At 51.9% G+C, this 21467-nt stretch overlaps 1 protein-coding gene across 1 annotated transcript in view; it reads left to right on the top strand.

Annotated features, from left to right (window-relative positions):
* The window catches only part of CACNA1D (calcium voltage-gated channel subunit alpha1 D), a 146018-nt gene that overhangs the window by 51574 nt on the left and 72977 nt on the right, over nt 1-21467 (top strand). Inside the window, exons 6-13 of the mRNA XM_036266141.1 lie at nt 8268-8355; nt 9726-9752; nt 13851-14011; nt 14913-15138; nt 15256-15463; nt 18190-18310; nt 20158-20272; nt 20757-20826. Of these exons, the coding sequence (XP_036122034.1) occupies nt 8268-8355; nt 9726-9752; nt 13851-14011; nt 14913-15138; nt 15256-15463; nt 18190-18310; nt 20158-20272; nt 20757-20826 (1016 nt within the window). The remainder of the gene's footprint in view (nt 1-8267; nt 8356-9725; nt 9753-13850; nt 14012-14912; nt 15139-15255; nt 15464-18189; nt 18311-20157; nt 20273-20756; nt 20827-21467) is intronic.

Below are 21467 nucleotides of genomic sequence, written 5' to 3'. Positions count from 1 at the left end.
AGATCCTGGACCAGAGGTTTCCACGCAGGACAATTACAGGTTGTCAGGATCAGAGCCCGTGGATGTTTGCGTCCCTCCGGGGTCCTCGGGCCCTGTCTGCGTAGCTCTTGCTGCCCTCTGCTGAATCATAATGTAATTGCTTGTGTTCACCCTGAAGGGGTCACGTTGGCAGACTTGCTCAAAGAGGATAAGAAGAAAAGGAAGTTCTGCTTTCGCCAGCGCAGGGCTAAAGATCACGGTAAATGGCTGAGGTTGAGCTTGGTCTCTGGCAGACGCTTCTGCAGAGACCTCTGCCGCCTCTGCTCAGCCAGAGGCCTGGTGTGCTCTGCGTGTCCCGTGTGCTCTGCGTGTCCCGTGTGCTCTGCGTGTCCCGTGTGCTGTGTCTGTAGGTGCCTGCGTTTTAATTGCTTGATTTCTCTGAAACTTGGTTGTGCTGTTTTCTTCTTGTCTTTCCCCAAAATGTGTCTTTGCCAAGACAGCCTTGCAATTTCCTTTCTGTGTGAACTGTACCTTTTAACAAAGCAGCTGGCCCAACTCAGAAAATGTATTTAATGCAGCATCAGTATTCTTAGACTGGAAGACAGCCCTCCTAAATACTTTTCCCCAAATGATGCTTTTTCATCTAAAAGATTTCTGTTTAGATACAAGTCTAGTGATGTTAATTGGTTGATTTTTCCCAGGATACACTTTTCAGGTGGCCTGTTGGTCTCGCACTCTGTGGGGTTTGCCCAGAACGGTGTTCAGGCCAGCTGAGCCCGTCTCACAGTGCCATGAAAATACACTGCGGGATGCAAAGGTTTTTGAATACTTGTCTTTGTGAGAAGGAATGAGGGAAGGGCTCGGGTGGGAGACAGTTAAGTTTCCAGCCGTGCTCTAAAACAATGCTAGCCCTGGCTGGTTTGTCTCAGTGGTTAGAGTGTCGGTCGGTGGACCGGAGGGTCGTGGGTTCGATTCCCGTCAAGGGCATGACGTACCTGGGTTGCAGGTTTGTTCTCCAGCCCGGTCAGGGTTGTGCGGGAGACAACCCATCAATGTGTCCCTCCCTCCCTCCCTCCCACCCTCCCTCCCTCCCTCCCTCCATTCCATTCTATCTAAAACAACAGCAGCAACAACAACAACAAAACAATATAAAAATATCAAGTGAGGATTAACAGAAAAAAAATAATAAAACAATACTAAACATAGCCCCTCACTGGAAACCCTGGGGTGAGCATCCTGTCCCCACTCAAGGCAGCGATGCAGACAGCTGGCACCCCGGCCTGCCTACCAGGTCACCACAGTGGTCCGCAGCAGTTTCGCCCTGCACACCGCCCAGTGCACCCTCTGGCTGCCGCCACGTCGGCCCTGGCCAGGCAACTCTGCGGGAAGACTGTCTGAGAGGCTTTAGATGGCAGACGCAAAGCCAGCTGCAGAGAGCAGGGGGACGTGTTGCGAGGTCTCCTCGGGTGGCATCTGCCCCCTGTGGGAATGCTGAGCCCGGAGGTTATGGGACTGGGGCTGGGAGAAGCCACGGTGGTCTGACTGAAGGTCGTACCGGAACCCTGCTCTCATCGGAAGGCCTGAGAGGGAAAAGGGACAGAAAGGCTATCAGATAAAAGCCCCCATCATTCCGAGAGCACGTGCCCCAGGGGGACGAGCACAAGGGGTGGGAGCCTCCTGACAGGGGGCAGTGGGGTGGGGGCAGAGATGGGCCGACTTGCTTAGTGTTTTTGAAGGGGCTGGGCTGAAGCCCCCGGAGGCCTCTGCAGGAGAAATGGGCTTCAGCAAAGCAGGAAATACTCTTGTGGGTGTAGGAAAACACGTTTTCAAAGACTGCTTAGGACTACAGCTCTGGGGGGTCGCCGTGAGAAGATGAGTGGCCTCTGTCCCCAGAAGAGAAGAGACCCCTCTTTGGGCTTCTAGGAGCCCACCCTCCTCCGCCAGGGCTGGGGCCTTATGACCCTCCAAGGATTCCTGAGGCGTCTGTCAGCTGTCTGGGAGGTCTGTAGGGAGGGGAAGCAGCATCGTATTTTCAGGAAACGTTCTGTGTTTTGAGCAGGGAAGGTTTTCTATTGCCTGGGATACTCGGGGCCCCTGAGGAAGGCCCTGACGTTGCTGGTGACCAGAGGGCAGAGGCTGTTCTCTGGGTGCTGTGCTCCCCATGTCACTGGTCATGTAGAAATGGTGATTGTCGGGGTATAATTCTTGCTTCAGGCACAGAAACCTTGGTCTGGCCTTGACCCACATTCTCCAAGGAGAGTCTGGCTTCTGTACAGCAACAGGAATCTGTTACCGTGTGATGGCCGGGCACGTCCCCCCGCAAGCGCAGGCCAGCCAGGCCGGCTCCGCCAGGGCTCGCGGCACTGCCACGCTTGTCACGGAAATCGGATGAAAACACGACATCTGGCTTCGGATCCCCTCTCCGAAGAAGGCAGCCGTGACCGCCACCACTCGGTTGGCCAGCCTGACCCCTTACCCTTCCTTTGAAAGGACTGAGAAGCTGTTCGGCCGCTGGAGCATGGAGGCAAAGGCTGGAAGGAATCCCCGAGTGTGCGAGGAAGCCGGCTGGATGGCGGCGAACAGAGGAGTGCGGCTCCTGGGGGCCAGGGCATCTGGGGGCTCAGATTGGCTGGCTCGGGGCTGCTCCTCCTTGTGCTTCTCCAGTCCCCAGGCTGCTCGTGCTGGAGGTGACTTCTGGTGGCCCTCCTGAGGAGGGAGGAGAGGCCTCACAGTCCTGCTCATTCCCCACTCTCCTTGCCGAGCTTGGGGAATGCCAGGGAAACCCCTCGGTGCTGGGAGCTCAACCAGACCGCCTGGGGGCGTTTCCTCTTGACACACTTGTAGCAGGTCAGAGGTCAGTGGGTCTCAGAGATGATGTTCCCCCACAGCTCATTGCCTAGGTTAGGTAACTCTTCCCAGGAGGAAAAGGGCCTTGTCCCAACATCACCAGTGACAAAGACCAAGCCTCTCTGACATTATTCTGGGGTCCTGGTCTCGTTCACCTCCACCGCTGAAGGAAGTTGGTGTGAGAGTTGCTGTCCCTGTTAGTGGTGAACATAATGTTGGGGCTGCCTACTTGGACCCACACACAGACTCATCGTGTGTGTGCGTCTGTCTGTCCATCTTCCTCTGAAGGCACAAGCCAGGCCGACTTTGTTGAGAGGTACGTGGTCCTTCGCAGTGAGAGCAGAGAGGAAGGTTTAGGCTTTGGAGAGAATGTCCGTGGTTATGCTGGCCAGAGAAAGTGCATGTCCCTCCTATTCCGTGTGACATTGCTGATGATGGCATCTGGGCCCAGGAAAAGATCTTGGAGAGCAGTGATGTGACCCAGGCTGCTGGGAAAGGCCCTGGCATCTCTCGTCTAAGGTCCAGGTGTGCAGGGCTACTGTCCGCCACCCCTCCTCGCCACCAGCAGCACTCAGGGTCCCTCCTCAGTGCACCCACACTCGAAGCCTGTGTCTGTCCTGAAGCGCTCCCAGAGACCCCAGTGCCTGGAACAGACCCCAAAGCAGAGGCCCTGAGCATCCCAAGATCTTCGGCAGGTAAATTGCAGCGCGGGCCAGATCCCCTTAAGCGCCAGGCTTGTCCCAGTGCCTGTTTTCACACTCATTCACTGAAAATAGTTTCTACATTTATATTCTAAAGATAATAAAAACTTCCTCAACAAAGCTCTGAAAATTCCCTGGAATGTGTGAGGGCCAAGGACGGACAGCCTGTCCGCCCACAGATGTCCCTGGCTTGCTTCTGCAGGAGCGTCTGATGTAGGCAGGTGACACGTGGGGTCTGAGAGGTCTCTGCTTGACCCTGACGGGCCCGGCCATGTGTCAGCAATTAACTCGGGGCCCTGCTGAAGGGGACAGAGGGCAGTTGGTGAGGAAGAAGGTCGTGTGTTTCTGTCATTTGCCTGAAGGTTTACTTACCTGGGTTTCCGTAATTCATTCTGTTCTGATTTTTCTAAAGTCTCAGTGGTCACCTTATTAGCTTGGATTTTGTACGACCTGCATTTGCTGGGCGGATCTTCGGTAAGTGTTCAGGCTCTCTGTCATGTTTTTTGGGGTTCATAAAGGTCATCATGCTGAGAGATGAGGGGCTTGCTTGGCTTTTGGAACTTTTTGATTTGTGGAGTTTGAAGTGTAAACCAACATCTACCAAAGCCACAGCGTAGACCAGTACACTCAAGGATGTGCCAACGCCACAGGGCGGCCCGGCCCGCGGGCAGGACACTGAGGGGAGGCGCGAGAGCTTCTGACACCCGAGCTGTGACCCGAGGCCAGCCGGTCAGTTCTCTCATCTCAGGAGCCCCTTCCAGTCTACCAGCCTGGAATTCTCTCGTCGTGTTTTCTAAACATGGACGAGATCGTACTGGGGCTCGGTGAGGTGACACTGCATCGGTGCACGAACGCTGAGAGCGAAGGAAAAGAGGCCTAGTGTGCGTGACGGGCGAGGTGCTTTCGTGCGCGTGCAGCTCCTTGCCCGCGCCCACCGCCTGGCGCTTTCCATACTTTTGGAAAAGGAAATGCGTCCTGTAGCAGGGAGGAAGAGGCCGGGCGGACAGGAAGGCTGCCAGGTCCCAGCCAGAGCTCAGTTCCTCTGCTCAGAGTTAGGGACTGGATCAAGGTGCATTTCCAGGACCAAACGAGGTCACCAGCTTCTAGCACAGTCACTGTCCTGTCCCCCCCCCCCCAAGCCCTGGCGGCATCATTCTGGAGTAGATTGATTTATTATGGGCCCATGGCTCTTAGGTGTCAGATAATTGTAACAGAAAGTTGCTATCCCTACAACAGGCCAAGTTGGACAGAAATAACTTGGTGTGGGACGGGGGCGATACAAACCAAGTGATTGGGAAGTGTGGAAGACTGTCCACGGTGCCTCCGCAGTGAGGTGGTCGGGGGGGGGGGTGTCGCACTGGACGCACCCTGCAGTGAGGTGGTCGGGGGGGGGCTGCACTGGATGCACCCTGCAGTGAGGTGGTCGGGGGGGCCGCACTGGACGCACCCTGCAGTGAGGTGGTCGGGGGGGGCCGCACTGGATGCACCCTGCAGTGAGGTGGTCGGGGGGCCGCACTGGATGCACCCTGCAGTGAGGTGGTCGGGGGGGGCCGCACTGGATGCACCCTGCAGTGAGGTGGTCGGGGGGCCGCACTGGACGCACCCTGCAGTGAGGTGGTCGGGGGGGGGCTGCACTGGATGCACCCTGCAGTGAGGTGGTCGGGGGGGCCGCACTGGATGTACCCTGCAGTGAGGTGGTCGGGGGGGCCGCACTGGATGCACCCTGCAGGCAGTGTTGCTTTGCGCCCGGAGAGCCCCATGGGAGCTCTGCCAAGATGCTCGTGCCCACCTGGGAGCCTCCCTGGTTGCCGGGCACTGTGGGCCCATTCTGGGATAACCCACTGCGATGTGACTCACGCTGGGAAGATCCACTGTGCATTTAACTCATTTAGTTCTGCCAGCAGCCTGAGATGTAGGCACAGTCGTCCCTCGTGCATTTGCTCCAGACCCTAGCGGTGCACCTGGTGTTGAAGGATTCCTGGGGTGCTCGAATACATAGGCCTACAGTCCATACGTACAGTAATTTTAATTGTAATTGTAATACAGGGGTGTATAATTGACTCAGACAAGCAAGCGCGCGCTGTATCATTTTCACTGTCGTGATCAACTTTTTAATGAATATATTTGAAAAAACCGCGATAGAGTGAAGCCGCAAACGTGGAAGCACGAAGTGGCAGGGACGACTGTGCTCCCCATTTTGCGGAAGGGAGCATGGAGCCTTGGAGAACTTTGGTCACAAACATGGAATTAAACTTAGATCTGTCCAGCCTGAGAACCTGCTCTTAGCCCCACCGCCCCACACAAGCAGTCTCTTTTTGTGGCTGTGCGGGAAGTTTGGCTTTATTTCCTACCTTCCCCCCAACTCCGTCTGTGAGCATCTAATGCATTTCGCTCACTAAGAGCTGGCCCATAGCCAGAAATGCAAATGTCCCCCTCCCGCCTCAGCAGTTTGCACTTGAATCTGTTTTTCAGTCATAGTGTTTGAAACATGAAGCTTTAGAAATGAAATGCAGCCACTGTATTGACCTCATCAGGGACATGGCCCCTGAGAAGGAAAAGCCACCAAGGTTTAGCCTGTGTGGGAGAAGTTTGCTCTTTTCCAGACAGTGACTGGAGTCGTGATGTGAGTAATACCAGAGCCACGCAGTGTGAGCTGTCAGAGATGGAAGTGACCCTGATGAGGGCAGCAGGGCCAGGACCCTGAAACCTGGAGAGAGGTGGGACTGTGTCCCAGGCAAGGTCAGGACCTGCCTGGGGCCGGAGGGCTCCCCCAAGCCCCCACCCTGTCCTCAGACCACCAAGGAAAACAGTCCACAGAGATGGCTCAGGGTCACATTTGTAAGGGTCTCCCACTGTGATTTTCTTTGTCCTATTCTTAAAAAGAAGGCTGAGCTAAGGGAAGAACCCACTATAATACACTTTGTTGAATTTTATAACTTTTTAGTCTTTCTCCTAAAGCCAAGGCATGGAACAGTCATGGAGAAGAAAATTGCAGAGTCTCTCTCTCTCTCGCAGTCTTTCTCAGTTTCTGTTAAAGATTTGTTTCATGGTTGGAGTGTTGGGTGTTTTTTTTGTTTGTTTGTGTGTGTGTGTGTGTGTGTGTGTGTGTGTGTGTGTGTTTTATTTGTTTCTCTCTCTCTCTGCATGAAGTTGTGAAAAAGTGAATCAAAGTTTGTAGTTGGTTTCTTTGGACTAATTAAGGAAGAAAAAGGTCCTTCCCCAGAATGGCCATTGTGTGATTGGGTTTATAACGGCTCCTTTTGCTTTTCCTTTGAAACCTTTGCCTAAGTGTTCCTGGGTGTGGCCTGGGGACTCCCACCCAGGCAGGCTGTTCACTGGGTGCTCACAAAAGGGAAGGGACCTTCTCTGTGGCCTCGGGAAATGTTTCTCAGCCCTCTTGGGCCTTTGGGTCGGGCCCCCTCCGTCCTGGTCACACACACCGTGTCTCGCCAGAGCCGGTCAGCGTGCGCCTGGGCGGGCCGCAGTCTCCAGTGGGCTCCGGCACCACCACCGGTTTTTGTGGACAGAACCGAGACATCCTTGCTAAGAGGACCCATGTGGGCAGAGGCCACAGGGGGAAGGCCTTCTTGCTGACACCATAAGATCTACAAGGACAGTGGCTCCAGTTCAAAATCATGCACCAGGGAAAAGCAGGGCGTGTTGGGTGCTTCTCCCATGTTTCAGTCTCCCATGACCTCTCCTAACGCCAGAACAGAATTAGTCATTATCACTAAGCGTTTCCGGCACGCTGTGCCCAGACCCCTGAGGGAGGTCTGTATTTCCGTATTTCACAGTCCATTGAAATCCACCTGGGGCTTGCCTCTCCCGCTGGTCCTCCAGGTCCTGCCGTGGCCCTCTCTGGGCCCGCACCTCCTTCACCGCCTGGTCTCCGGCACGTGCTCATGATGTTCATGGGGGTGATCAAGTGGATGCAAAGACCCAAGTGCCAGATGGTGGCCCCGGGCGGGTCCCTGGGCCTCCCGACACTAGTGGGTGCATTTCCACCTCCGTTTCTGCTCAGGACCCTGCTGTGGAGGAGTGAGACGTGCCCCGAGACCCCAGCAGCACTGGGACCACGGTCAACTCTGCCCTCAGGTCACTGGGTGGGGGGCACCTCTGCCCACTGTCTGCTTCCCTGTGCTCTGGACGCAGCGTCTCTGGCAAGAGCCTCTATACACCGGCTCCACAAGCTCAGTGGAACTTAGACATCAGCTAAATGAGCTAGAAACGAGTCGAGTTCTTAAATTTTAAAAAGATGTTGTGCTTGGCACCTTTGTGTACTCCTCCGTCCACAGTTCCTCCTCCAATATGTTTGATGAGAATGTGTTTATGAAGCATTGGTCTATTCACAGATTTTCTGGAGTCCACCTGCTGGGGCGAGCACAGGTGTAGCTGCCCCGAGACGCCCTGTGGCCTGGAAACCAGGAGGACCAGCTGGTGCTGAGCGCAGTGACGGGATCAGTTTCGTCCCGAGGCTGCTTTTCTTGGGAAATGTCTGGAGGGACGGAATTTCTTCCTGATGGGGTCTCTGGGCTCTCGGGGCAGGTACAGAAGCAGAGCTGTCCTGTGGCAAAGAGGCCTCACTTCTCAGCGCCTGGTGCTGGTCGCGCCCCCAGGGGCCGTCACTGCCCTCCTCCCAGGCTCCCAGAGGGGCTGCCTGGTGCCGGATCTTGCATCCGGCCCGTCCTGGGCACGCAGCACCTCCAGGGCATCATCTGAGGCATCATCTTCTCCCCACAGCCAGCATGCCGACCAGCGAGACGGAGTCTGTGAACACGGAGAACGTAAGTGGTGAAGGCGAGAACCAAGGCTGCTGGGGAAGTCTCTGGTGAGTGTGGAGGCCGCTTGCCCTCTTGGCTTCTGCCATCATGGTCTTAGAGAACAAATGTGAGGAAGACACCTCAGATTTCTGTGGAGCCGGGGGCCGTAGCCTCGGGCGAAGGGGCGGGTGGCTCAGCCTGGACCCCTCAGTGGTCCTCCTACCCCAGGCCCCTCCCGGGCCTCTTGTCCACAGCAGCTGTCCTGCTGAGCTGCAGCCTGCTGAGGGCTGTGCCAGGTAACCCGTTCCCCTGTGTCCACTAGGTGCTGGTGGAAAAGAAGTGGCGCTGCCAAGGCTGGGCCCTCGGGGTGCCGGCGGTGGGGGTAAAGGCCCGTTCTCCTGTCTGGTGCTGGTGTCAGTGCTTTGACGAAGCGCTTGTATGGCAGAGCGGCTGGCGAGAATGTGCTGATATTTAAGTTCCCCTTGGTGCATGGTTCTCCAGCCTCTGACAGCCCTGTCGCTTCTGCGCACAGCACTTTGTGTTGGGGGCCCTGCACCACCCTCTTCTGACAGAGGAGGGCGCCGCCACATCACCCCTCCCCTCATTGGCTTTTTTTTCTGTCTGGTCCGTGGGCCGATGCTCTAACCACTGAGCCAAACCGGCCAGGGCTTTGGCTTTTTTTTTTTTTCCCTAGAGGATTTGGATGCAGCAGTGGGGGACCAGCAGAGTGAAATGTGCAGAGTACTGCCTGCTTTGGGGGCCCCATGCGGTTTTGTTTTATTTGCCTTCATCTGGTATCTTTTAGGTCTTACCTCTGCAAAATACAGGTGTTTTTAAGAGAATTTGATCTCCTTGGCAGGGGTGCATGAAAAGGATGTGTTATGGGCAAGACTTTAGAGTTTACAAAGTGAATTTAGCTCCTTTCTCTTGCTCTGCCCTCCCTACAACATTGGGAAGTAGGCAGGGAATGGGTTTGTCCTTCCCATTCTACAGATGAGAACATAGAGGCTCAAAAAGGTGTGCTGCTTGCCCAGACTCACACAGGCAGTGAGTAGTGGAGCCAGGGCTCCTAGTCCAGTGCTCCATTTACTGCAGCAGCAGCACATGCTACTACTGAGAGGAGTAGCTGACTTCCGTTTGGGGAACGTGTGTGGGGGAGAGAAGGACCCCTGAGTCACCGCCTGTGCCATGGCTGCTCAGGGCATCTGGCTAAAAGTTTTCTCTCGCCGGGCACGGAAGGGTGCTCAGCCTGGCCTGCCTGGACCGGCAGCACCACACTCCTGCTCTGCAAATACCCCAGCTGTCGGCTGCGGGAACCGGGGTGCTCAGCCAGGCTGCTGTGCATGGCTTTTCTAATATCTCAGCTGCCATGGAGGGGGGGGGGGGGGGCGCTCAAGCCTTCCTCACAGGACTGATACTCTTTTTGTCTTTCTTTCAGTCAAGCCATCTCAAAATCCAAGCTCAGGTTAGTACCTTCTTTGGTTTCTTAAGCGTGTGTACTATTCTGTTACCTTTCACTTCTGACTTTTACATGGAGTGGCCCTGGACTCGCCTTTTGCTCTAAGGGCTGCGGTGTTCACAGAGGAGACCATCTGCCCGGCAAACGGTCAGCACCTGTCTCAGAGAACAGCGTAGTTAGTAGGTGCCGAAGACCTCGCCCCAAATCAAACCAACAGGATGCGACAGGGGACAGTTTCCTGCCACTAATCAACCTTTCATATTCCTCCCTAGAGTCTCTCTCTGGGAGAAACACGTCTGGTCACATTTCAGCTTAAAAGTTTGTCACAGAAGGAAGTTCGAGGTTTTCCGAGATGCTAGTAATCTGGTTCTTGCTCCGGACGCAGGTTACATGATCAGGTGGTAAAACCTCACTGAACTATATTCCTATGATTTGTATCTTCTTCCATATAAATGTTCTTTTTCAACTAAAGACATTTTACCACTATCTATAAATATTAACTTGAACAGAGAATTAAATGTAAAACCTAAAACTGTAAACATTCTGGAAGAAAACATAGGAGAAAATCTTTGTGACCTTTGGTTAGGCAAAGATTTTCTTGGCTACAACACCCAAAGCACTGGCCGTAACAGAAAAAACTGATAAATTAGACTTCATCAAAGTTAAAACTCCTGCTCTTCAATAGAAAATAAAAAGATAAGCTCCAGCCCTGGCCGGTTTGGCTCAGCGGTTAGAGCGTCGACCTGCGGACCGGAGAGACCTGGGTTTGGTTCCCGCTAAGGGCGCGTACCTCGGTTGCAGTTTGTCCCCGGCCCTGGTCGGTCGTGTGGGTGGCAGCCACTCGATGTGTTCCTTTCGCATCGATGTTTCTCTCTCTCTCTCTGTTCCTCTCTCTCCCTCCCACTCTACCTGAACAAAAAATAGAAAAATGTCCTCAGGTGAGGATTAAAAAAAAAAAAGATAAGCTCCAGACTGGAAGAATAAATATTTGCAAAACATATTTGAGAAAAGACCAGTACTCAGTATATGTAAAGAATAATATATAAAGAATAGTGCCGAGCCCAGCCAGTGGGGCTCAGTGGATTGAGTGTCGGTCCATGGACTGAGGGATCCCAGTTCGATTCTTGGTCAGGGCACGTGCCCGGGTTGCGGGCTCGATCCCCAGCAGGGGGTGTGCAGGAGGCAGCTGATTGATGTTTCTCTCTCACATCAATGTTTCCATTTCTTTCTCCCTTCCTTTCTAAAAAAATAAACACATATTTTTAAAAAAGAATAATGTCGATAATAAAAAATAAATAAAAAATGCTCAAAAGATTTTAAGAGGCATGTCCCAAAGAAGAGAGATGGATGGTGAATAAGCACACGAAATGACCATTGGCTATTAGGAAAATGCAAATTAAAATCACAATGAGAGCCGTGGCTGGTTTGGCTCAGTGGTTAGAGCGTCAGCCCACGGACCAAAGAGTCGCGGGTTCAATTCCAGTCAAGGGCACGTACCTCAGTTGGGGTTCATCCCTGGCCCTGGTTGGAGTTGTGCGGGGGACAGCCAGTCGATGTGTTCCTCTTGTGTCGATGTTTCTCTCTCGTGCCCTCCTTCCCACTCTATCTGAAGATAAGTGGAAAATATCCTTGAGTGAGGATTTAAAAAAAAAAATCACAATGAGATACCACTACATATGTCTTAGGGAACTGAAAAGCCTGGTGATACTAAGTTCTGACAAGAATGCAGACCAGTGGGAATTCTCATGCACTCCGACTTGTCAAATGACACAGACATTTTTAAAACAAGTTGGCAGCTTCTTGTGAAGTTAAACATGCATTTATCTTATGTCCCGGTAATCCTACTTCTAAGGTATTTATATAAGAGAAATGAAGAGACAGTTTGCCCCAAACTGTGAATAACTTAAATGTCCATCAAATAGTGACTGGGTAGACAAGGTGTAATTCATCCATATGATGGACAAATGCTCAGCAATAAGAAGGAAAAAACGGGTAGAAGCAACAGCACAGATGGATCTGAAAGTATTTTTGCTAAGTGACAGAAGCCAGGCCCCAGATGCTATATACAGGGTGCGGCGAAAGTAGGTTTACATTTGTTTGTATGGAAAATAATACAGTAATTAATAAATAATAGTAATAGAAGAAGAAACTCTGTTTCACACACTTGGAACTGTAAACTTACATTTGCCTACCCTGTAATGTGGAAGTCGGTGAATAGGGCATTCTGGGTAACGCAGAACAATAGGAGCAAAAAGCTGATCAGTAATTGTCAGGGGCTGGAGTAACCACAGGACCATGGAGGAACTCTGGGTGATGGAGAAATAGTCGATACCTTAATTGTGGTGGTGGTTATAAACACGATACCTAAAAAGAGTAAATTTTATCATCTGAAAATTATATCTCAATAAACTGGACTTTAAACATAAAATGAAAAGCCCTTCCAGGACTCCCTGTTGCCAGAGGGCATGTAAATTCCCTCATAATTTGGCCCACGACTCACCATCCGACCTCATCTTTTGACAGCTCTTTCTTGCTCCCCACTGCTCAGTTTTCAAACATACCACACACGCTGTTTCTTCTCACCTGAGTCCCTTGGTCCTGCAGCCTCCTCTGAGTGGAGTTCTCTTCCCTCTGCGCCTGGCAAACTCCTACTCAGCTGTGCAGAGCCAGCCCAAATCTCAGATTTTCAGAGAAGATGCCCTGACTCTTACAAAGAGCATGTGCAGATCCCTTCTCTTTGCTCCTGTACCTGGTACCTTGGGAATAGCCCTTCGTATGGATTTATAATGTATAACCCGGCATGCTTTACAGGGACAGGGGCCATGGGGCATGCAAGCCCAGTGCCTGGCACAGAGCCTGGGCACTCCACACCCAGTGAGGGGCAAGTTGGGGAGCACTGCTGGATTTCGGGGATGTGATGATAAGGTCCCCTGGATTTGGGAGATACCTATGACTTGTCCCTGCAGCATGGACACACCAGGGCTGGGTCCTATTCAGATGAGTGCACACTTTGCCTGTGTGTGCTGAGTTAGCATCGCCGGAGGAATCCAGGCTGGAGGGGACAGTCTTTGGTGTCTTCTGTAGAAATTTTCTTTGCTAGTCATCATGTTTCCAGCTGCTGTTACCATGGGAAACCACACAGAAAGAGCAATAACAAAACACACCGTGTTTGTTCCCAGTCTTACTGAAGAGTTAGCACAGCTCCCTCTTCCTCGTCACCGGGCTCCAGTGTGGTCACAGCAGCCAGCTGAGTCAGCCACAGCTGCAGCCTGGACACAGCCTGGAGGGGCCTCTGACTCAGGCCCCGCGCAGCCCCCTCCACGAAACCGGTCTGTGACAGGGAGTGTTCTCCAGAGGGAGACAGGGTGGTGGAGAAAATACTTCCCCTAATTACAAACCAGAACTGAAAGTCAGTAAAGGACGTGCTACTTGTCTGTTTGGCTCAGCTCATTTTATTTGCATGAAAACACGATTCAATACTAGCTCTTCTCAAGGTATATTTTGAGCATCCCTTGTTAGATAGGGCACCTGGTGACTCAGTGTGAGGACTCATATCCTGCTCAGCTCACAGTTCTGAGAGGCTCCGGAGAACTCTCCCAGGTCGAAGAGGGACTGAAAGTTTCCCGAAACGGAAAACAGTAGTTGGGGAGCCTTCCATTGCCTGATGGGTTCTGCACGGTGATTGAGACGCTGAGAGATGTGGTGATAAGCGGCGCTCTGCACCGGCAGACCCGCCGTACGGGGCACGGGAACTGCGTGTGCAGGCCGCTCGGTTTCTATCTGCACACGCATCTGTGACTATCTAGATCCTCTGACTGGCTTGAGGACTGTGCTGACAGCTCTGGGAGTTATCTGAAGCCATAGGAAGGAAACTGATAGCCTGATCAAATCAAGATATAATACTTGAAAAAGTTGTAATTTAAGATCAACAGAATTCATCTATGTGGTCTGCTCATTTCTGTGCTATTTGTTCTCACCTTTCCTTCCTGCACCCCACCCCTGTCCGGACCTCCAGCATGGGAGACAGATGCTCTTCCCGTGATGTTGACTGGACACGCAGGTGCTGACCTGCCGCTCAGGGAGTAATGTCCGCTTCTCTTGCAGCCGCCGCTGGCGCCGCTGGAACCGATTCAGTCGCAGGAGATGCAGGGCTGCCGTGAAGTCGGTCACGTTCTACTGGCTGGTTATTGTCCTGGTGTTTCTCAACACCTTAACCATTTCCTCCGAGCACTACAACCAGCCTGACTGGTTGACGCAGATTCAAGGTACAAGCAGAGCCATTCTCTGTCTGTTCCGAGTGAGGGACTGTGAGGCTGTCCATGGCACTGTAGCCCTACCTGCCCGATGGGGATAGGCAGGGACATGTCTGGTGTGCGCACCGTGGACGACAGGAGAACCACCCCACACGGTGCGCCTGCGTGCAGGTGCGGGCTGCGTGTGGGGAATGAAGCGGCCTGAAGCTTCCTCTTACTGTCTTCTGCCTGTGACAACCCAGGATCAAGGAATCTCCCAGTCGGAAGGGACCTCCATCCCTTCTCCCCGCCCCCACTAAAAGGAAGCTTTTTTTCCCTTATAACATTCTTGGCAAGAACGTTCCCCTGCCTCGAATGTGGTGTGGGGATCGGCCCCAGAGACAGCCCATTCTGAGTGTGACAGTTTGGGGCCCTCAGGAAGTCCTGTCTTACATCAAGTCACATCTGTTTCTGTCCAACTCTCCAGCCTGCGGGAGGTGTTTTCTGATGTTAGGAATGACCTTGATAGGCAACTGCTTCCTATATCACGGTACTGCACGCGAGACCAGACAGAGCTTTTGTGGCAGATGGAAACAGGACATGAGATATGATAGGCTAAATGGAGAATCACAGGAAGCATCAGAGATTATGGGGTGCACTGCTGCTCCCCATTTTATAGTCAGTGCAACTGAGGCCCAGATAGACCAAGCAGCCGCCCTGGAGTCGCATGTCTAGGGAGTAGCAGCAGCAGGACCAGAACCTGGCAGACAGGAGACCGTCAATGCTAGTGCCAGGTCTGTGCAGTGGAGGTGGTAGCAGAGAGGAGGGCAGGGGAGCTGGGGCATTGACGGCAGGAAGTGGGGAGAAGGGAGGAGAGGAGTCTGAGCAACCCCATGAGGAGAGCCCGAGAACACGTGCCCCTTTCTCTCTCCAGATATTGCCAACAAAGTCCTCCTGGCTCTGTTCACCTGCGAGATGCTGGTGAAGATGTACAGCTTGGGGCTCCAGGCCTATTTCGTCTCGCTCTTCAATCGGTTTGATTGCTTCGTGGTGTGCGGTGGGATTACGGAAACGATCCTGGTGGAACTGGAAATCATGTCTCCCCTGGGGATCTCTGTGTTTCGCTGTGTGCGCCTCTTACGGATTTTCAAAGTGACCAGGTAAGGACATGCGTATCTCGCTGCAGGTGTTTTCTGACGACGAGGTGGCCGAGGAACCACATCCCCGGTCAGGTGACATTGTGCGTTCTGGGCTCACACCCTCATCTTGACTTGTAGGCACTGGACATCCCTGAGCAACTTGGTGGCCTCCTTGTTAAACTCCATGAAGTCCATCGCTTCGCTGCTGCTTCTGCTGTTCCTCTTCATCATCATCTTCTCCTTGCTTGGGATGCAGCTGTTCGGAGGCAAGTTTAATTTCGATGAGACGCAGACCAAGCGGAGCACCTTTGACAATTTCCCTCAAGCACTTCTCACAGTGTTCCAGGTGAGCCCGCCTGCCTCTCCCCGAGAAGCCCGTTACGAGGTGCCTCCTTGTCTGTCCACACGCAGGAAGACGAAAGGGTTCCGTTTTCATTAGTAACTTCTGCCCCAATCATGCTGATACATTTTGTGCCGTCTCTTGTTTAAGCCGCCTCTCTTGCATCTTGATCCACCTGTCTGTGTGATGTGCGCTAATGTTTCCTCAAGACCACTGGCCCTGGGCTTTTCTGTGACAGAGGCTCTTGCATCCTTTTCTGGTTCTGTGCTCATTTTCAGTCACGGGTGAGTTTTGTAATCCTGGCGATAACAGATGTATGCAAAGAAGTGAATTCTAGAGCCCTAATGCTTCGGTGTAGTCAGAGGAATCACGGCGATAAAAGCCTTCTGCCCCTTTTCCTGTCCTCCCTCCTGTGACGTAATGAGGACACCCAGCCTTGAGGGTGTCTGTGCTGTTGGGGCTCAGCAATGGGACCGGGGAGCAAGCGGCAGTGTGAGACAGCAGCGGCCTCGCCCCCCTCCTGGCTCTGAGCTGAGCTGTCCCAAGGGCCGCTTCATCCTCCTGGTAGATCATTTAAAGACCCCTCTGCCCTTGCGGTGTCTCACGTGCCACGTCAGGGAGCTTCGGGCCCCGATGGAGAGGCAGCAGGGCTGGGGGCAGGGCAGTGGGCATCCAGGACTCCTGGGCTCTCTCAGTGCTCAGCTCTGTGACCCTGGAAAGTCATTGTCCTTCTCTGAAAAGAAAAAAACGACAGACTAGAAGGAATGATTTCTAAGATTCTTTCCCACTTGGCCAGTTGTAGGTGAATGGGATTTTTGTCCCTGGTATAGGCTGTGACAGAATTACACTTCGTTTTTGAAAATTTTTTGAATTATACTTAATTTTGCGCCACTGATTATTCTTTTTTTTCTTTCAGAGAAACCCGTGTACTGGTTGTTTGTTATACATGTCTATGGCGCAAAATTGAAACATTACAAAAGGATATCAAGTAGCAATCAGATCCCCCACCCACCAATCCTCCTCCTAGGAGACACCACCATTAAATAGCTTCTTGTGTGTTCTTTGTACTCAGACATAAGTCCGTTCACCTACCCACCTGCCTGCGGATGATTTACACAGATGGCAGCTCATTCTGCATGCCATGTCCATCTTGCTTTTCATCACTTTCAGTGTCCTTAAGAACCTTCCTTATTGGGCCATAAAAGGTTGCCACCTCCTTTTCCACGCTGCATAAATTCTCTGGTATGGACGGGCCGTCACTCACGGAGCGCTCCCTGCTGATGAATGTTTTGTTGTGTCCAGTCTTGCCTCAGTGGGTGACCTTGTACACGCACCATGGGGCACATGTGTGAGGGTAGATCTGTGGGATGAATTCCCGAAGTCTGCTGTTTTAAAGGGGCGCGGTGTCCGTCTTCAACGGGGATGCTCTCGCCCACCTGTTCTCCTTGAGGGTATGTTCATTCATCCTCCATGGCCTCTTCTGCGCCACAGTGGGCGCTCAAGCTTCCTGGCGGCGGCCTGTCGAGTGGTGGAAATGGTCTCTTGTAGTTTCAATGCACTGTTCCCGTATCAGGAGGGAACCTGAATGTCTTTTCATGGGACTGCCAGCCGTGTGTAGTTCCTGTTCTGTGAATTGCTTTATCCTTTCAAGTCATTTGCCCGTGTTTCCTGTGTGGTGGTGACCCATAGTGGCTTTAATTTTTAAAGTATCTGGTCTAGATAGACGATCAAGGAACACAGTCTCTCCCCTCTCTTGCTGTCTCTTTTTCGGGAAGATAGCGTATGTTTAAATTGCGGTTCATGTTCATCTGATTTTGTTTCGTGATGGACTGAATTATCTAGTATCATGAGAAGAGACTATATTTGAAATTCAGTTTGTTATGTGTATCTACTCATCAGGTCATTTGTAAATGTACGTAAGAGACTTAGAGAATTCCCTGCTTATAAAAATTCATAGATAGAATTCTCCATTTCCACAGTTGGTTAACTGTATGGAATACTAGGCAGCAGGTAAAAAGAATGAAATGAGCCCTGGCCAGGTGGCTCAGTTGGTTGGAACACTGTCCCATGCACCCAAAAGGTTGTGGGTTCAATTCCCAGTCAAGGCACATACCTAGGTTGCAGGTTCGATCCATGGTTGGGAGGCAGCCTATTGATGTTTCTCTCTCACATTTATGTTTCTCTCTCCCTCTTCCCCTTCTTCGCTCTCTAAAATCAGTAAAACATGTCCTCCGATGAGGATTTAAAAAAATTTTTTTTTCATGAATGAAATGAAGCTATTGACAGAGAGCTCCAGAGTATATTGTCGAGGGCGGGGGGGGGGGGGGAGCAAATTGCAGAAAATTCATGTAGTGTGATACCTTTTATGTCTAATAAATCAGAGAAGACACCAACTGCCTGTTTCTTCTGAGTGTGCATATATGTGTTTAAAGCCACAGATAAGGGTCCTGGAGAGACACCCTAAACTCATGTTTTCTGGGGAGGGACTAAGAACTGGGCCGGGGCATCATCTGGGAGTCCCTAAGGCCTACAAGTAATGTTATTTTCACTAGAACGACTAACTCATCTATTTCTGTAATTAAAAATAATGTTTGAAAACTCTGTGGGGTAACAGATGGGTTTGTTCAGTGCAGACCAGACTGTGAGAGGCAGCTTACACCAGATTTAGGGGCCCTGGGAGACCCTGGGAGTGGGGGCCTGCCCGCCTGCTGATCCAGGTTTTGGCTTCTCAGATCCTGACAGGTGAAGACTGGAACGCTGTGATGTACGATGGCATCATGGCGTACGGGGGCCCGTCGTCCTCGGGGATGATCGTCTGCATCTACTTCATCATCCTCTTCATTTGTGGGAATTGTATCCTTCCAGTTGACCAGCGCTGTGCTGTTGCCCCTCTTATTTGGTCCCCACCACCCCCCATCAAGGTGGTGGTAGCCATTGTGACAGGGAGGTAAATGCCCTGACCTTGTTTTATGTTCTCTCCTTCACGCTGCTGGGTCAGTATGGCGGAGGCAGAGTCCTGGAGGCATTGAGGAATGAGCACAGGCTTGGGGGAAGGGGCCTGAGGCAGTGCATGGGCTGCGCCCGTGGTCACCCCACTTGGTGTCACGTTTCCTGTGCAGGTCCCACGGGATAGCTTAGGGCACAGCTAGGTGGCTCTCCATGCCCTCATCCTGGGGAGGCTGGGAAATAGATGTGTCTTCTTAAGACTCTTCCTAACTGACAGGGATCCATCTTCAGCGGGTTGACCTAAGCTCCCCTGAACCTAGTTTCGCTTTGCTGATCTGGACATCTTTGGAAGTCAGATACCTTTGGCTTGTTGCTGTATGGTGCTGTGCCCTTTTCTCCCGCTTGGAACCCTTTTCCCTGCCAAGAGGGACTCTCTAGTCCTAGACTTCGGAAAGCTCAGATCTCTCTTTACCTCAGCTGGCACCTTCATGACCCCGTAACCTTTGCTTGTGTCTGCTGTCTCTCTCCATCCTCCCTGCCTAGCCCAAGACCTGCATCCGGAGCCCCTCGTACATGTTTGGTGGAGGAACTATTGCACAGCACATGAATACCGCCCCAGGCTCCCCGACACTGTTGAAGAGGTGGCTCGAAACTCAATATAATTCACTCACATTTCTGTCCTCTCTAAGGACTTGACTAGAGTAGTCAAGTGTGAGACCCCCTGGAAGCCATCGCCTCATCCGTCCTTGTTAGGTGATGTTCGTTTGCGTGTTCAGCAACCCCCCTGAGATTTCAGATCGCACAGGGCACGTGGGGGCTGGTGCCGCTCCTGTCACGGGTCCCTGGGCTCTGCTCAGCCCGAGAGAAGCATGTTAGAGAAGGGAGCTGCCTTGCCTGCCGCCCCCTGCTCTCTGCTCCCCCGAAACACACCGCACTGCTCGCAAAGAAGAAACAGGCCTCTTCTGATTTGGAAAACCTCTTCTGAAGTTTTTTCTTCCAATCATGCACGGAAACCGTACAAACAGCATTCTAGTAAAAGCCAAAAATCTCATAACTTGTTCAAATACCTAACTTTTTATTGTTTGAAAAAATAAAATTCATCCATAGTAGTCAAAGATGTAGCCACAGTGGGCCTATTCGAAAGAGCAGTCGAGCACCATCAGCAGGTCAGGCACACGGTCATCCGCGTCCGCGCCGAGAATGAATGACGGAGGTAGCGCCACGCCCTGAAGGCCCTTTCAGACTGGACGGGCTCAGACTGCCTTCTGCAGTGAGACCATCATTTGCATAATGTCTAGCCTTTAAAGGGGTCTATTTTGGAAAGCATACCCCGAATATATGTGTTACGAGTGTGTTTTAAAAGAAAACAAAATGCAGAAAGGGACATTGCAAAGTGCGTAAACACTCCATGTTTATATGATAGATTGTCTTATGCAATGTGCATCATAGCTACAGATACCTAGATGTGTAGAGGCATACATGTGCTTGTACATGCACATGTATGCACAGACATGAAAGGAAATGTTGACATTTGTAGGTGTTCATGTATTTTAGTTCTTTCCAGACTTCTACAGTTTTTTTTTGTTTTCTTTTGTTTTTTAAGAAATAGGGTTGTGGTCCTCTGGCTTTGCCAAGTGAACATAGCACTAGGGGACAATCACCTGTTACCAGCCTCTGGAATGCAGGGGGCTGTGACTTTGCTATTGTTGACCACACATTAGAAAGGCGTTATACCCTTAAAATGTTCAAATTAGATATTCTACTGAATGTCTTCTTGGCCATCGCTGTAGACAATTTGGCTGATGCTGAAAGTTTGAATACTGCTCAGAAAGAGGAAGCCGAAGAAAAGGAGAGGAAAAAGATCGCCAGGTAACCCTGTTTTCACAGAAGGTGTTTGCTCGTGCCTGCCTGGGAAGCCAGCTGCAGGTGAGGCCGGCAGAGCCACGCGGACTCTGCAGCAGCTGCGGCCCCACGTGGCTGCTCCGTGGTGATGGTGGGTGGCCACGTGGCGCTGACCCAAAAGGACAGAATCTGGGGCAGAACCCGGGCCCTTGGCGCTCATTCTCATAGCCAAGAGTGGGAGTCACACGTCCCCTTGCTTAAAGAATCACTGTGGCTAATTTTGGCACCATAAAATAAACGAAGCATTCAGTGCTGATTAGCTTTTGGATGAGCATTTTAATAAGACGATCCGTGTACCAAATCCAGTGCACTGAGTGAACGGGAAGATTTGAGTGTGGGTTGTGCTCTGTTCTTGCTGTTAGGATTTCCAATTAAATCCTGTCCTTCATTGGGCTGCTGCTGATGAGCCTATCGCGACTTGGTTTCTCATGTTCTGTTCTCCCCTCTGTAGAAAAGAAAGCCTGGAAAATAAAAAGAACAACAAGCCGGAGGTCAATCAGATAGCCAATAGTGACAACAAGGTATGTGATCCGAAACAATTCTCCCCTTCTTGTTTCAAAATGATTCACCATAAAGGTGCCATTTCCACCGAGAAAGTGTGCTGTGTGACGTTTGGGTGGGTGGGTACAGACGCTGGCTTCCCTCGGGGTCCCGAGAGAATTTAGGCACTTAGCTGGTGGTTAGCCGACATTTCACCAGAGAACCGGTATGTTAAATGTTTGCCTGGTCTGATCACTTACTTTCTCTTCATTGGACTTTTGTGGTCAGACCTGACGTGTGGTGGTGTCTTCTCAGTGGGGACTGAAGTCAGGGGCTGTTAATAGATATCTGCCCCCAAGGAGATCGCAGGATGGGGCTGTACTGTCAGACCTCATCCCACGGTGACATTCTGGAGTTTTCATTCTGTTGGTTGGTTGTTCCCTGAGTCAGTAAATATGTTTTGTGTGGTTACCGGTGTCAGATACTTGGGATTGAGACTGAACAAGACCCGTGCAGTCCCTGCCTGCATGGGACTCGCTGTCAGTATGTGACGATGCTGGGGCTGTGACCATGCCGGGAGGGGTCCTATCAGTTGTCTCCTCGTCTGCCCTCAGACTTCAGCAGTCACTGTCTGGAGCATCTGCTGCCCCTACTCACTCACTCATGTGCCTTGTACCTTTGG

Source organism: Molossus molossus, unplaced genomic scaffold (assembly GCF_014108415.1).
Source record: "Molossus molossus isolate mMolMol1 unplaced genomic scaffold, mMolMol1.p scaffold_m16_p_18, whole genome shotgun sequence".
Taxonomy (NCBI): domain Eukaryota; kingdom Metazoa; phylum Chordata; class Mammalia; order Chiroptera; family Molossidae; genus Molossus; species Molossus molossus.
Note: the sequence above shows the minus strand (reverse complement) of the source record. Positions and strands in the feature narration are given on the sequence as shown.